Source organism: Artibeus jamaicensis, unplaced genomic scaffold, assembly GCF_021234435.1.
Source record: "Artibeus jamaicensis isolate MK-2021 breed Jamaican fruit bat unplaced genomic scaffold, CSHL_Jam_final scaffold_1964, whole genome shotgun sequence".
Taxonomy (NCBI): domain Eukaryota; kingdom Metazoa; phylum Chordata; class Mammalia; order Chiroptera; family Phyllostomidae; genus Artibeus; species Artibeus jamaicensis.
Genome location: NW_026522030.1, coordinates 13,357,045 through 13,372,975, shown reverse-complemented (window position 1 = coordinate 13,372,975; position 15,931 = coordinate 13,357,045). Strand labels below are relative to the sequence as shown.

Below are 15,931 nucleotides of genomic sequence, written 5' to 3'. Positions count from 1 at the left end.
CCTTAACTGAGTTACAACAATAAGGAAGCCCACCAGTGCCTCGTTTAACTCAAGGTCAGAGTCAAATCTAGCAACTTGGGTGCTCAAGCCAAGTGGTGTGACATCTACCCTCAATCAAAGGGTGGGGGCTGGCCCTAGTGTGCACCAAGGGGCCTTACACTGGGGAACGCCGGCCCTGACCTGGGGTCTCCTGTTCCCTCTTCCTCTATCAACTGCCATGAGACAAACCCCTGGCTAGGGTGGGCCTGCCTCGTGACCTGGAGAGGTAATGTGGCCACTGTTTGAGTGGGTAAAATTGGCATCATATTTTAAGAACTTATAAAATCAGACCCTCCAATTACAGTTCCTTGGGGCAAAGACTGCTCTCAGTGTCCTGTTTGTGGTCTGCATGAAGGCAATATTTTCCTCTGCCAGATTCTCAGAGCGGCATCACCAACCTAAATGAAGAAGGAATTTTAACACATTTGGCTTCATAGAGAAAAAAGGTATGTAGGTAGTGTATCTGAGCCATCCACTTCAAAACTCTGGAGTCTTCCACAGCTCTTCCTCCTCCCCAGTCATCTCCCAGCCCCCCGCAAGGAACAGAGCTAGACTGATCTCAGGCCCTGTGTAGGACATAGTAGGTGCTTGACAAAAGCTTAGTTACTGAATGGACAAAGGAAAAGTGAGAGGGAGGAAGACTTAGAGATTCAGTATTCAAAATGTACCCTAATGTCAGAAAACAGTCAGCTCTTTTAAAAGTTACTTGGCAATGTGTATTGAAAATCTAAAGAATGTGCACATCTGTTAAACCAGCAATTCTGTACTTAGAAAGGATGTATGAAAAGATTTTGCTGTAACTCAGCATCTTGTTCTAATTATAAAATATAACAATCCACATACACGTCCCACAATAGGCAGTAAGGTCAGTGAATTACGGTACCTCAGTACCCATCTCTTCCCCTGGTCTTTCCCAGTTGTAAATTGTGCCACCGTTAAACCGGTTGCTCAAGCTGGAAACAGAACCCTTTAAAAATGTCCTCCCTCTCTTTCAAGCTGTCATTTCAAGTCCTATAATTTTCCAAAGCATACAGAGAGTCATTTTATAGATATATTAACTTAAGCGAGTGATAGATGGCGTCCAGCCTAAAAGCTGATGTATACAGAAGAAATTAATATTTCCAAGGGTTTACTCACCGTGGACACAGAGGAAATACATTGGTTAAGTAGCCAGGTAAGTGGCTGTTGATGACGCCACCAACATCAGGGAGGTGGATTAATTTAACTGAAAGCCATAGAGAAACATGGACAAGGAAGACAAATAATGATATGGGATTGTACCTGTAAAACATACATACAGCACTATCCTTTATGGATGATTTAAGAGATTTTTCAAAGTTAATTTTGACTAGATGTAGTCAGTACCACCTTAATAACCTGAGCATCAGGGTCCTCACTCTCACCCTCCTCCCTCTGGACCCATCCCAAAGGGCAAGGAGTCTACTGGCCTAAGAATCTGTGCCCACCCAAGGCCCACCTCCTCCCTCCAAGACCACACCAGAGAAACCCAGAACCCTAGAACTCCCTTCTCACACCAGGCCTGCACAAGTCTCTTCTCCAGGCACTCCCTCCCGAGGGTGGATCCTGGCTGTGGCAGGTGGTGTGGATGGAGCTTGGACGAGTGGGCTCAGGTGTCCACAGGTGAGTATGAGAGAGAACTGCAACTCACCATGTGGGCTGGAGCAAAAGATGAGAAAAGGAAGAGAGCAGGGTCTTCTTCCACTTGCCTTCTTGCTTCAGACCCGTAAATGTTAGCAGCCATCCTGGACGCACTGATTACTGCCGACGACTATCTGAGCAAACCAACTCCCCCACTCCACTGTATCTCATATCCACTACTCCCACTCCCATCGTCTCTCGTTTGGGGTATCACCATACTCCCCTAATGGGTGTCCAGTGCTGTTCCCTAGACTCCCAGTCCATTCTCCTCCACAAAGCAGGCAGAGTGAACTTCCTAAAATATAAATCAGATCATGTTCCGGCCGCAGACTGAAAATACAGTACACACTACTTGCCATGGCATAGAAGCCTTCCAGCTTCTTCTGTCCCAGCCTCACTACGTGTGAGCTCTCGGGCCATCTTTCTGTTTCTAGTGCTTGCTAAGAATTTTCCCACCTGAGGGCCTTCACACCTACTGCTCCTTCCTAGAACGTTCTTCGGTGTTCACATGCCAGTCCTTCATCCTCAAGTCCAGACTTCCTCTGTTCCCCAAGATGGACCTTCTGCAATCGACTTGTGTACCGTTATTACTTTCTGTCCTGGTATCCTGTTCTTCTCCTTTATGGTATTTCTTAACAAACCAGTCTTCTGCATGTATGTTTGTCTATTTGTTTAATGCCCCACCAAACTGTTGGCACTATGTTTAATAAAGTGTATACTAGAACTTAGTACTTCATAGTATGTGTGTACAAATAATATATCTGTGTAATGGGACACCACTTAGTCAAGTTTTCTATGGGTATTAGTGGCATAGAAAAATTGCATGATAGAATTTATTTTAAAAAAGGAGAGAAAGGTCATATAGTAATATGACTCCATTTTGTTTTTAAAAATGTGAATAGATACTACATATATATTACCCATATATGTGTGAGTTTTAAAAATCTGTTAAGTGTCCCTGGCTGGTGTGGCTCAGTGGATCGAGTGCTGACTTGCCAACCAAAGTGTTGCTGGTTTAATTCCCCATCATAGCACATGCCTGGGTTGTGGGCCAGTTCTTAGTAGGGGGCACTTTAGAGGCAACCACACATTGATGTTTCTCTCTCTCTCTTTCTCTCGCCCTTCCCCTATCTCTAAAAATAAATAAATAAAATCTTTAAAAAATAAAAAAAGCACCTGCAAAACAGAAAATCTGTCATGTTACTACTACAGTGGTTATTTGGGTTAGGAAATTGTGAGTGTAGTTTATTTCCTCAATTTGCTTTTCTTTTAAAATAATAACCTTGTATTATCTTTGGAATAAGAACATATTTTAATCCTTATGACTAAACACCATATACACACTTTTTGCCCAAACTTTTTAGGGAAAAATAAGGATGTGCGTTATACGTGGGGAGTACCTGAATACCTGATATCTGTTCTCGTGATTTGTAATTACTTGTTACATCAAATTTCCTGTACCATAATATGTTCCAAACTAAATGCTAAAATTTCCTTATAATACAAAGAGCGAGTATCTAAATATAAATAAATAATTAATTAATTAAATGTACAAATTGAAACGAAAGGTTTTTTCCCTGAAAGTTTGGGTCAGAAACGTGGGTGCACATGATACAGAGTGAAATTCGGTAAATGCACTCGTATCTACCTGTACAAAAGCTGTCACAGGCCTTTGACATTTCACTGGGCGGAAGTCTGGATGTCCTGCCTTATGGGGACGCAGAGCCAGGGTTTGGCACATCCCCTCAGTAATACGTTAGGCACCTGTTAAGCATCATTGTGAAGAACGCCACTGCCTGGGAAATGCTAATTATGTAATATTGACTTCGAAATGAAAAGGAAGTGGGATAAAATAATAAAATAATTTTAGAATGATGATGTTGCTTTGCAGTGATAGATTTATGGTGACTTCCTGTATATTTGTCAAACTTTCTATCATATTACTTTCTACATTAAAACTTTTTTTATTTTACATTTAAGTATGTGCTTGAACAATTTGTTTATGATCTCACCTTGTTAAATATTAATATTTTGGGTAACAGTATTTGTGTCATTTAGCCTGTCTATATAAATGCAAAATAAAGTCTCCAATTTCCTGGTATATGTAATGTATCACTTACCCCACAAGGTGGCAATATCATAGTTATTAAGAAGCACTGGAAATTTTGCAGGGGTGTATTGCATTATTCCTAACCTTATTTTTGATTCATTATATTTCCATCTTAGTTATAGTTTGATCTTTGATTTACATTGACATTAGCATGTCTTTTAAGTCCCAGAAATATAAAACACTTTATGTTTTAAGTATAAGTTAAATAATTCCACACATTTTTAGTTTTCTTCTACTGTTATGCTTCCTGAATCTTTTCCATTTTAAGAAATAATAGTCAGCCCAGACTGGTGTAGCTCAGTGGATTGAGTGCGGGCCTGTGAACCACACGATCATAGTTTGATTCCCAGTCAAGACACATGCCTGGGTTGCGGGCCAGTTCCCAGCAGGGGACTCACAAGAGGCAACCATACATTGATATTTCTCTCCTTCTCTCCTTCCCTTCCCCTCTAAAGATAAATAAATAAAATCTTAAAAAAAATAAATAATAGTCAAATAATATTGTTATTTCTTGAAAATATTTTATGGGTAGGTCATTGTGCTGGGTCTCTATCTACATTACTTCATTTATTCTTGCAGAGTAGATGTCATTCTTCCCATTTTACAGATGAGAAAAGGGAGGCTAAGGGAAGAGTGTTTATTTGCCCAAACTCAGTTATTTTTTTTTGCCAGAATCTGAATTCAAGCCCAGTCTCAGTAAAGAAATTGTTAAATGGGTAAATAAAAAAAATAAGCAAATAAACAAAATTACTATACAGAAATAAAAGAGTGTGTGTGTGTGTGTGTGTGTGTATTCAGCTATCTATCTACTATCTAATTCAGGTCATATTAAAAAGAAAAATAGTAAATAAGATACAGGTTAAATAATTTCTATCTTCTTTTTTCTCTTAATATGTATAAGAACTTCCCCTACGTTATTAAAATTCCTTAAAAACAGAACTAATAGATTTTATAATATTCTTTCATTTGAATGTACTATATTTTATTCAGTCTTTCTGAATAAAATATATTTGCTATATATCTTTGAATATAGCAATTTCCTCTCAAAATTAAGGCATCATTAATAATGCTAAAATGATCATCTTTGTAGAGAAATCTTTGTATCTCTGTCCATTATTAATAAGAATCCTAAAACATCGATATCAAAGAACCTATGCACCACAATGTTCATAGCAGCACAATTTACAATAGCCAAGAGTTGGAAGCAACCTAGGTGCCCATCAGTAAATGAATGGATCCAAAAATTGTGGTACATATACACAATGGAATTCTATGCTGCAGAGAGAAAGAAGGAGCTACTACCCTTTGCAACAACATGGATGGAACTGGAAAGCATTATGCTGAGTGAAATAGGCCAGGTGCTGAAAGACAAATACCATATGATCTCACCTTTAACAGGAAGCTAAACAACAAAACAAACAAGTAAGCAGAAAAAAAAAACCCAAAAAACAAAGACACTGAAATAGAGAACAAGGGGATAGTGACCAGAGGGGAGAAGGAAGGGAAGTTAAGGGCAAAAAGGGGGAGGGATTTGGAGGAACAAATAGGAAGGACACAGGGACGAGAACTAAGGGGGGGGGAGGAAATGGGAGGGAGGTGGGGAGCAAGGGGCAGGGGAGGCTGGGATGGGAAAAATAGACAAAAAACTGTACTTGAAAAATAACTAAATAAAATTTAAAAAAAAAAAAAAAAGGATACATTCCTAGAACTTACATGATTTATGAGGCCAAAAAAATGAACTTCTAAAAGGTTTTTTTTTTAAAGAAAAAATAAAGAAAGATCTCATCAACGTGGACAAGAAGTGTGGTCATTGTGGGGGAAGGGGCTGGAGGGGGAGGGGATAAATGATGATGGAAAAAATTCAGTTAACTTAAAAAAATGGTTTTAACAAAAAAGCCTCTTCTTAAATTATAACTGTAACTCTCATTTTGAAATATGTAGAAACATTTTCCAGGGAGAAAAACTATGCTCTATCTCGCTAATTGGAATAACTAATTTGTGATTTTTATGTATTTTCTGCTAGATTTATATATTTCTGTATCTATATTTATTATATGTACCTACATACATGCCCCTTTTCAGTGATGATAAAAAATACATACATTCAGAAACTTTCAAATCTTGTCCTTGTCAATTAACATTACATAACACTATATACATAGCATATAGATATAGTAGACATGTTTCGTATCATTGAATATTCTTCAAAAATAAGATATTTTTTATAAGGGGTTTATATTCCCTCATATGAATAGAATTTTAGATTATTTATATATTTTTTATTATTGTACCAAGATATCTGTCACACTGCTGATTTTTTCCATAAGACAGACTTTTGGAAACGGTGTTACCAGGACGAAAGGTAAAGCTATGAAGACGGATACACGCTGACACATTGACCTCTAGAAGTGCTCTTCCAGCTGACCTTTGTAGTACAGTCTGTGAACACCCCCGTTTCCCACGCCTGGCAGACACTAGTGACGTCACTCTCATTCAGCTTTGACAGCCCTAGAGGCAGAAGATGACAGTCCTTCACTTCCATTTGCATTTGTTTATTAGCAAATTAAATATTTTGCATTAATTTATCAACACTTTATATTTCCTCCTCTCTAAATTCTCTATGCATGTTCTTTGCCAATTTTGCTATTGGGATATCACTGCATTTTTACTGTTGGATAAAAGATTTTAATACATTAGGGATATTAAAATTTTTCAATCACATATCAAATACTTCTGCATACCTTATTTTTTCACTGGGTTAGTGATATTTTATCTGTAAATGAATTAAATTTTTACGATAGATAAATGGATTATTTTTGTGTTATTTTTCCATTTTTTTTGTTCAAAGGTCTTTTCTTAACCCCCTAACTCTGCATTTTGTGATCAGCGACCCGTGGGTTCAGATCCTGGCTCTGCTATTATTTTGTCCTGAGCAAGTTACTTAGCCCATAGAAACCCAGTCTCCTCATCTGTAAAAAAGGGATGGCAAACGGGGCAGGTCGCGCATTTAGCATGTGGTGGTACCGCCAGGGAAACACTTGATAGAGCATAATTAGCTACATGATTATGATTACAATATGGATACAGTTTTTCATATTTTAATAAACCCTGATGTTCTCACACAGTGTAGAAAGCTTTAATGAGGTACTGGGGATGTGAAAAATAAAACAAAACTCCTTCACATCTCCACAATGGGCATTAGCGTGGCTCGCTCACAGCTAAGCGATGGGCTTCCACATCTACTGGGCACACGGTTCCTATTGTGCCTTAGCAGGAAGGTCTGGAAGGATAGAAAACCAGATGATCTCAAGGCTAGAGGGATATGAAGGCAGGGTTTTTCTGCATTATATTAATTTTTTACAGGGAGAAACAATGAAGATGTTTACTAAAAAAGTGCATACCTCCACAAAGTTAGAGACTGATCATCATCCCGTATTTCACTGCAAACAGTAAAACAACAATGCTGAAATCTGCAAATACACAGGCCTTTTAGGAACCCTTTTAGGGTATATCTCTTATTTCACCAAATTCTGTCTGTTTCCTTGTGCCAGTTTTATTTATTATAGTTTTAGATGGCATTTTCATATCTGTAAGGGCAAATTCGCTATGTTAATCTTCACTGTGAAATTTTACTTAGCAACTCTTGCCCATTTTTTCTTTCACATGAAATTTTGATTCACTTTAGGCCTTCCCAGTGACCTACCATTCATCAGATAACCACGTCAAATTTAACATTCCCAAATCAAACTCCCCTCTCAGTAAATGGCAACACTGACCTATTTGCTGAGAAGGAAACCTGCGGAATGATTCTTGACTCTTTTCTCTCACACCCATGTCCATTCATTCCATCCACACTTGGGACTCTGTTTCCTGAGATTCATAATCCAATTATCTCTCACCCTTTATTTCTTGTTTGAGAAATAGAAATAGGTTCTTAAGTTGTCTTCCTCCTTCCAGCTTTGTCCTCACCCCCACGCACACATATTATTCTCAACGCAGGAGTCAGAGTGTTCCTTGAAAAATCTAAGCCAGATCTCATTACCCCTCTGCTCCAAACTCTCCAAGAGCTTGCCATCTTACTGAGAATAAAATTCAACATACCTGCATGACTCACCCCACTGACCCACCTAATACAGCTCTCAACTCATTTCCTCCTACTCTCCCTTCATTCAGCCTGCGAATGCCTCAGACCTGCTGGCCCTGGCTGTTCTTTAGGTAACCAGCCACGTCTCAGGGCCTTCCTACTGGTACTCGCTTCCACTCCTCGCACGCCCTCAGCTGCTTCAGGCCAAGGTTACCTAATCAGTGAGGGCTTCCTTGAGCTACTGACGTAAAATGGTAAATCCACCACCACTTCTCTGTCTCCATGAGTGTCGTTTATTTGTCTATATAGCACTTATTATCCTTTGCCATATAAAATCACTCATTAACTGTTTACTATTTGTCAAAAAGGTCTCTTCAATTTTAATGAGAAGACTGTTAGATACATAAATTAATTTGAAAAAAAAATTTTAAAAATCATTCTTCCCATGCAGAATTTTAGTATTATCTCAATTTTGTTTCAATTTCATTTCCTGTCTCTTAATATGTGTGCCTTAATTACAGTTCTTATTATGTGAGGCTAAATAATTTTTACTAATGTTTTTCATAGTTACCTTCTCTTTTTGAATTGAGATATACATATCTCAATTCTTTTTGAATTGAGATATACCAACCTATCATAAAATTTGCCCTTTTGTTAAAAATGTACCATTCATAGTTTTTAGCACATTCACAGACTGTGCAACCATGGCTACTGTCTAATGCCAAATCATTTCATCATTCCCCAGAAGAATCCCTTGCTTTCTAGTCAGTGCCGAGTCCCCTCACTCAGCTCCTGGCAACCACTGACCGTTATCTCTATATTGATTTGTCTGTCCTGTATATTTCATGTAAATAGAATCATATAACAGGTGGGATTTTTCTTGCCTGGCTTCTTTCACTTAGCATAAAATGTTCTCAAGTTTAAACCAAGTTGTTTGTGACATACAGAGGTACTTTACTCCTTTTTGTGGCCTAATAATATTCCATTGTTTAATATACCCCTTGTTGTTTATCCATTCATCAGTTAATGCTAATTAGGTTGTTTGCCTAATTAGGTTGTTTTCTTTGCCCTGTGTTATTATGAATAATGCTGCTAAGAGCATTTGTGTAAGAATTATGGTGTGGATGTCTGTTCTCAGTTATCTTGGGTATATACCTGGGAGTGGAATTGCTAGGTCATGTGGTTGGTAACCATGTTTAACTTTTCGAAGAACTGCCACACTGTTTTACACATGCACCAGTTTCCATGACCAGCAGCTGGGTGTGAGAGTTCCCATTTTCAGCATCCTCACCAACATGCTATTTTCCATCTTCCTGATTGTGGCCCTTCTAGTGGGTGTGAAGTAGTATCTCATTTTTGGTTTTGTTTTGCATTTCCCTGAGGACTAATGATTTTAAGTACCATGTCCTTACCGGCCATTTGTATATCTTCTTTTTTTAATATTTTTATTGTTGTTCAAGTACAGTTGTCTCCATTGTCCCCCTGTCATTCCCCCCACCCCACCCATACCCAATTCAAAAGAACCTATGCATCCCAAGGTACACCTTCTTCCGAGAAAATGTCTGTTCGGGTCCTTTGCCCATTTTTAAATTGGGTTGTTTGGCTTTGTGGTTGAGTGTAATAGTCCTTTAAACATCCTGGATACTAGACTTTATAAGATATATAATTTGCAAATATTTTCTAACATTTTCTTATAGTGACCTTTGAAGCATTAAAGTTTTTAACTTTGATGAAGTTCCATTATCTATCTTACAGGGGGCAGCTTGTTCTTTTGTTGTCCCATCTAAGACACCGTTGCCTAATCCAAGTTCACAAAGATTTGGCACTATTTTTTCCTCTGAGAGAAGTTTTATCTCATAAAGTTAGGTCTTTGCTCTCGTTAATTATTTTGGTACATGGCATGAGGTAGGTGTTCGACTTTCTTCTTTCGCATTGTGGATATCCTGTCTTCTCTTTGCCCTGTGTTGAAAGACTATTCTTTCCCCACTCAGCGGTCTTAGCGCTCTCATTAAAGCCAAAATCAATCGACTACAGATGTATGGGTTTATTTCTGGACTTGCAAATCTGTTCCATTGGGCTATATTGTCATAGTTGAGCTTTTGGTAAGTACAGAAATGAAATTAGTATGTTTTGTTCTCTGACAAGTACCTGGAGCATAACTGAACACTGACGTATACTTCTTACTGGTTACCCGGCATGGGCGGGAGATCGATACCCTCCTCTGAGACATGAGCATTGAGAAGAAGGAAATGCATCTGAAAAGTGAGTGGAAATCTGATCAGTTCCAAGAGTGTCCTTCAAGGCAAATAGACAAATAAGGCCCAAATTCCAGTCCATATAGAGTGGCTTAAAGATTTGCAGCTTAGTAAATTTTAGGTAGACATAACCCTGTACATGCATCTTAGTGCCCTTACATTAATCTGGTAAATATTTACTGAGCCCCTACCCTACACCGTACACAGTAAAGCAGCTTTGCTTTGAGGACTTTTATTTCTGGCATACTTCCGACACAATCTATTTGCAAAGTTACCAAAAACATTAATTCGATTATATAAAAATTACCTTTTTATAAGTCAAAAACAGTTGAATGGTGGCTGTAGTTTGTGAACAGTGGATTTGTAGCCCTTCTTTTTGTCAATAATTCAATAATTAGCTAGTGGGCCAACGATCTCTATTCAGGCCACTTCCTGTTAAAGGTAATGGAACTTTATCATCCTTGCACAACAGAATGCTTGCCCTTCTGTTTCACTTTGTTGGGGGGAGGGAGGCATCTGCAGGATGGCATAAAACTTATCCAAAATGATTTCAGGTTATTAACAAGTAATGTGTAAAGAAATGGGAAGAGACGATGATTTTCTGTGCCTGGAAGCTTTAGGGACCGAAGCTCTGAGGTATCGCACCAGGACAACCAAAGATGGACCCTGTCTTCCTTTCCACTGGCCCCAGAGATCCTGCGGCAGCATGGTGTGTGTAGTTTGTGTCTGGCAAGGTTGAATCTTGATGGTAGTGGAACAATAATCAGAACCCTGGACCCTGGGACCAAGGCAGTTTTCTGCTCAGCACAAGCTCTTATCACAGGGCATTACAGCAAACTCAGAAAACCAGACTTTTAAATAGAGTGCTTCCTTTTCAAGTTGTTTAAAATTGAGCTTTCCATTTGACAGAATAAAAATCAAGAATTTCAGCTCATCCAAACGCACCATTAAAAGAGAGAAAAGACAAGCCTGGAAAAATAGTATTTGCAAAACACACTTGATAAAGGACTCATCCAAAATGTATGAAGGACTTCTGCAATCAATAAGATGGACGACCCAAATGGGTAAACTACTTGAGTAAGCATTTCACAAAAGAGGCTGGTCAAATGCCCAGTGAGGACATGATGTTTCACACCGTCAGTTGTCAGGGACATGCAAATTAAAACCATAATAAGGCACTGCCGCCCACTCACCAGCACGGCTAACATCCAAGCGGTGGTCTAGGTCGTGGAGCAACTGAAACTCATACACTGCTCGTGGGAAAATAGATCAATACAAGCACACCAGAAACTTGTTTGGCTGTATTGTTAAAGCTAAAAATAAATATATGTCCTCAGATCCAGCAAGTTCACTCCTGAGTGAGTATGTGCCCAAAAGAAATAGATGCATATGTGCAGCAAAAGACATGTTCAATAATGTTCATGGAATGTTTCTAAGAGCCCCAAACTGGAAACTGCTCAAATGTCCACAAGAGTTGAATGAATTCATAAATTGCAGTACACTCAAGTATACTCATGCATACTACACAGAACCAGAGAATGAACTACAGCTAACTTGAAATGACACGACTAAATCTCACAGATAGAATGTTGAGCAAAAAGCTAGACACAGATGTGTACTCACGCTGTGATTGCACTCCAATCAAAATTAAGAACAGGCAACACTAATCTATGGTAAAAGATCAGCACAGTGGTTATGTTAGGAGGTGCTTTGTCTGGGAAGGGGGCATGCGGGAGACTTGGTTGCTGGAAATATTTTATAGATCAGTCTGGATGGTGTCATGTAGATAAATACATGTGTAAAAGTTCATTAGCCATTCTTTAGCTAATGAAAATTCAGTCATTAGCCTGAAATTCATTAAGATTTGAGCACTTTATTATATGTAAGGCATAATGAAAACTTTTAAAGGTGTGCTAAAAAATAAAGTTCTCCAGACATCACCATTTGTTCTGAGAGGCCAGGTAACAGCCCCTTCATGTCCCCAGCAGACAAGTAAACGGGTGGTCTCTGAAGAGGGTCTCGAAAGAACAAAGCTCAGTTGAGGATACTGGATAGGTAATTGGCCACGAATCGGGCAGCATCCCATCTGGTAACTAGAAGGGTTCTCCAATGACTTATGTAAAATGGAAGGTTTTTACAGGAAGAAGAGTGAGACAGGGGAGCTATAACAAAAGAGAAGGAATTATTTTGGGCCTGGACATCTTTTTTTTTGGGGGGGGGCAGTGAGAGAACAGGGAAGGCTTTTTGTTATGTGAATTGCTTCTTCTTTCTATTTGTGGAGACAGAATGGAAACTATACACTTCATTTACTTTTGGCTTTTAAAATAACATATATTTTAAAATTTAAAATGGGAGGAACGCTACATGTACTCTGGCCTCCTGGATAGAAGCCTGAAGAGAACAGGGCACTAGGGAAAATTAATGAAATCTGAGTGAAGCATGGAGTTTAGTGAATCACTACGGACCAATGTGAGTTCCGTAGTTGTGACAATGTGCCGTGGTGATGAAAGAGGTTAGTAATAAGGGAAGCACCTAGTAATTAGGTGTGGGGTACATGGGACCTCTCTGTATTTTTTTTTGCAGTTTTTCTGTAAACCAAAAACTATTCTAAAATTTGAAAGTGTACGTAAATTTTTAAAAAATGGAGGAAAGAACTTTTATCTCGATCTCAGATAAAGCATAACTTTGGCATGAGCCCAGTGTCCAGGCTACAGGACTGTAACTAAGCCTCAATCCCTAGCAGCCTAATCATCGGTTTTGTCATTTTCGGTGACAGGGAAAAGACCGTTGAAAGTTGAAACTGCCAGTCAAATATGTAAAATCACAAAACATGAACTGGATTAGACAGGAATGTTTAGATAAGCTGTTGCGGAAAATAGGAAGCTTTCATATAATTCCTTGAGAAACCAAAGTAATAAGAGCAACAACTTAGGGATTTCTTCTATAAGCAGTTTGCAACATGGGTTGCAGTTGGGGAAAAGTTGAGGCAGGGGAATCAGCAAAGAGGCAATAATGGGCATGTGAAACGGAAGTGTCAGTTCTAAAGCCCTAAAATGACACTTACAACAAAGGTTGCAAGCAATGTTATTCTAGTGCCACTTACAGCCTCTTTTGGGTCCCTGGGGACGAGCAAAGCCTGCTGTGGAGATGGATGCGTCACACAACCTTAGCCTGACTCCATGGGGCATTTGAGTCTTAAAACTCCTGTAGGTCCCCTTGCTCCGAGTCCACACTCCCCTGGTGCTTTGTCAGATTGCATCTTGTCACTCTGCTTGTCCTGCAGCAGCCCTGTGTCTGTTTGATAGACAAACTTGAGAAAAATGCTCTTTTTTACTTTTAACTCATCCTTATGAGTTTTTAAAAACTTATTTTGAAATGACTTCAAACTTACAAAAAAGCTGCATGAATAAGAATACTGTACAGGACACCATAGTCCCTTGTTACACCTGTTGTTAAACTTTTCTTCCTTTCTTTCTCTGTGTGTATATGTACATGACTGTGTGTATATGACACATACATGATTATATGTGAATGCATGTACTATGTTTTCTCATGTACTATGCACACCCACGTTTTAGTACTAATTCCCATCATACTTTGGATGGACAAAAAAGTGTGCATTATACATGGCAAAATGCAGAATATCCAATATTTTTTAACTATTTGAGAATAATTTGCATACAGCATGGTCCTTTAGTACTAACAACTCCATTGTGCTTTTCCTAAGAATTAGGATAACCCTTTATAAGCCTTGGTACACTTACTCCGTCACCTCTTCTCGAATTGAACGGACATATGGAAGTACTCATGACTCTGGTCGGACCTGTCCCACCGCTCGCTGAGTCACAGGCGTGAAAAATCCAAAGCGTCGTTTGAATCGCGGGGTTGGGTCTTTGAGAGTGCCATAGAATCAGATATTTCAGATTAGTCTGAGTTTCATTCATTATGTGTCTGTTTGATTCAGTTGTTCAGATATTCTAAATAACATCTTTGTCAGAGAATAATACCAACACCAATAATGGCAAACGCTAATCTAGCATTTGTAACTACGTGTCAGGTCCTGTTCTGAGCACTTTGTACGTACTAATGTGTTTAATCCTCACAACCTTGAAGGAACATACCATGGTTACCTTGGTTTTACACAAGGGGAAATGTGAGCACAGAACTTAAATAACTTGCCCACAAATAAGCAGCTGATGAGGTGGGGGGGAGGTAAAATCAGGATTTGAACCCCGGCTCTCAGATATCTTTCTCTCCTGTGTCAATGTGTGTGTGTGTGTGTGTGTGTGTGTGTGTGTGTGTGTGTGTGCATTCCGCCTTCTTACATTTCACAGTGTCTTCCCTAAAGATGATCCCATGGTATTTTTTGTTATCGATTGCGTCTCATGGTGTCGTGTCCCCCCAGGAGACGAGCATTCATTTTCCCAATGTGTTTCTTTTTCAGATGAAGAAAAGGTGACTGGTCCCCTGAGCCCAGAAGAATGAACTCTGAGGAGGCTGTTTATACTGTGCCAGGTTCTCCCACTCGCCAGCTGCCGAGAGTCCGTGGATGGAGAGCAGGATCCTATTACGGCAGTGGAAGCAATGGGAGCCTGTAACCATGTTTCCAAACCACAAACAGCCAAGTGGATTTGGTACAGTGGGGCTGCCTAATAAAGAATTAACCAGAAGCATTTGATACAAACCTGTCTGGCAGCAGCATCTTCACCTTTAGTGTTGCCTTCTTAGTCAGCCTTGGGTCTGTTAAAGTGACCCTGCCGGTCTGCAGGCTGGAGTTCTCTCTATTCAGTCTGTGTCTGTCCTATCTAAGCGCTATTTATAGAGCCAGTGCGGGTTAATAACTATTTATTGAGTGCCTGTTCCATGCCAGTTATTAGGCTGAATGCTTTATAAACATTTAATCTTTACAAAAGTTCTGTTAAGTTGCACCTCTTCTCCCTGTTTTGCCCCGAGCAAATGGAGGCTCAGAGGGTTGTGTGCTGTGCCTAAGATCACACACTTGGCAGAGTCAGGGCTGAGACCTAGGTCTGAATTCAAAGCCCCTTCCCTTTAACACGCTGCTTTGCCCACCACTGCCCCAGAGATAGTTAACCTGTCGTATTATCACCGGTCTTCCCATCGTAAATGGAGGTGGGGAGGGCAGAATACTGGAGGTGTCTGAGGAGGCTCGAGGTGGTTTTCAAGGCAACAGAGAATCACAGAATTATTTTCTAACCAAAATAACACAATGTTCTTTTAGATCAAGGTTGATTAGCTATGACCTGCGAGTCAAATGCAGCCCCAAACCTATTTCTGTAAATAAAGCTGCATGGGAACACAGCCAGACCCAAGTCCTTGTGTGCTGTCTATGGCAGCCTTTTCTCTACAACGGCAGAGCTGAGTAGTTATGACAGAGACCATGGGGCCTGCAAAACCTACACTATTGACTATATGGGCCTTTCCAGGAAAAGTTTGCTGACCTCTGTTTTAGATGACTTGGGAAGGAAGCCAACAGTTTTCATTAAGGCTAAGTTATTATTTTTGCCATTTGACTGAAAAGTTACTTAAAGGTGCCCTGACTGGTGTGGCTCAGTTGGTTGGGCATCGTTCTGTAAAGTGAAGTGTCAACAGTTTGATTCCCAGCAGGGCACATGCCTGGGTTGGGGGTTCAGTCCCCAATTGGAGCGTGTGCAAGAGGCAATGGACGATGTGTCTCTGTCACAGTGATGTTTCTCTCCCTCTCTTCCTCCCTCCCTTCCCTTCTCTCTAAAAATAAATAAAATCATTTTTAAAAAAGAAAAACTA

At 39.6% G+C, this 15,931-nt stretch overlaps 1 protein-coding gene across 1 annotated transcript in view; it reads left to right on the top strand.

The window, feature by feature from the left end:
* The window catches only part of SLC44A1 (solute carrier family 44 member 1), a 171,325-nt gene extending 155,394 nt beyond the window's left edge, over positions 1–15,931 (top strand). Inside the window, exon 16 of the mRNA XM_037152845.2 lies at positions 14,592–15,931. Within this exon, the coding sequence (XP_037008740.2) occupies positions 14,592–14,606 (15 nt within the window). The 3' untranslated portion in view covers positions 14,607–15,931. The remainder of the gene's footprint in view (positions 1–14,591) is intronic.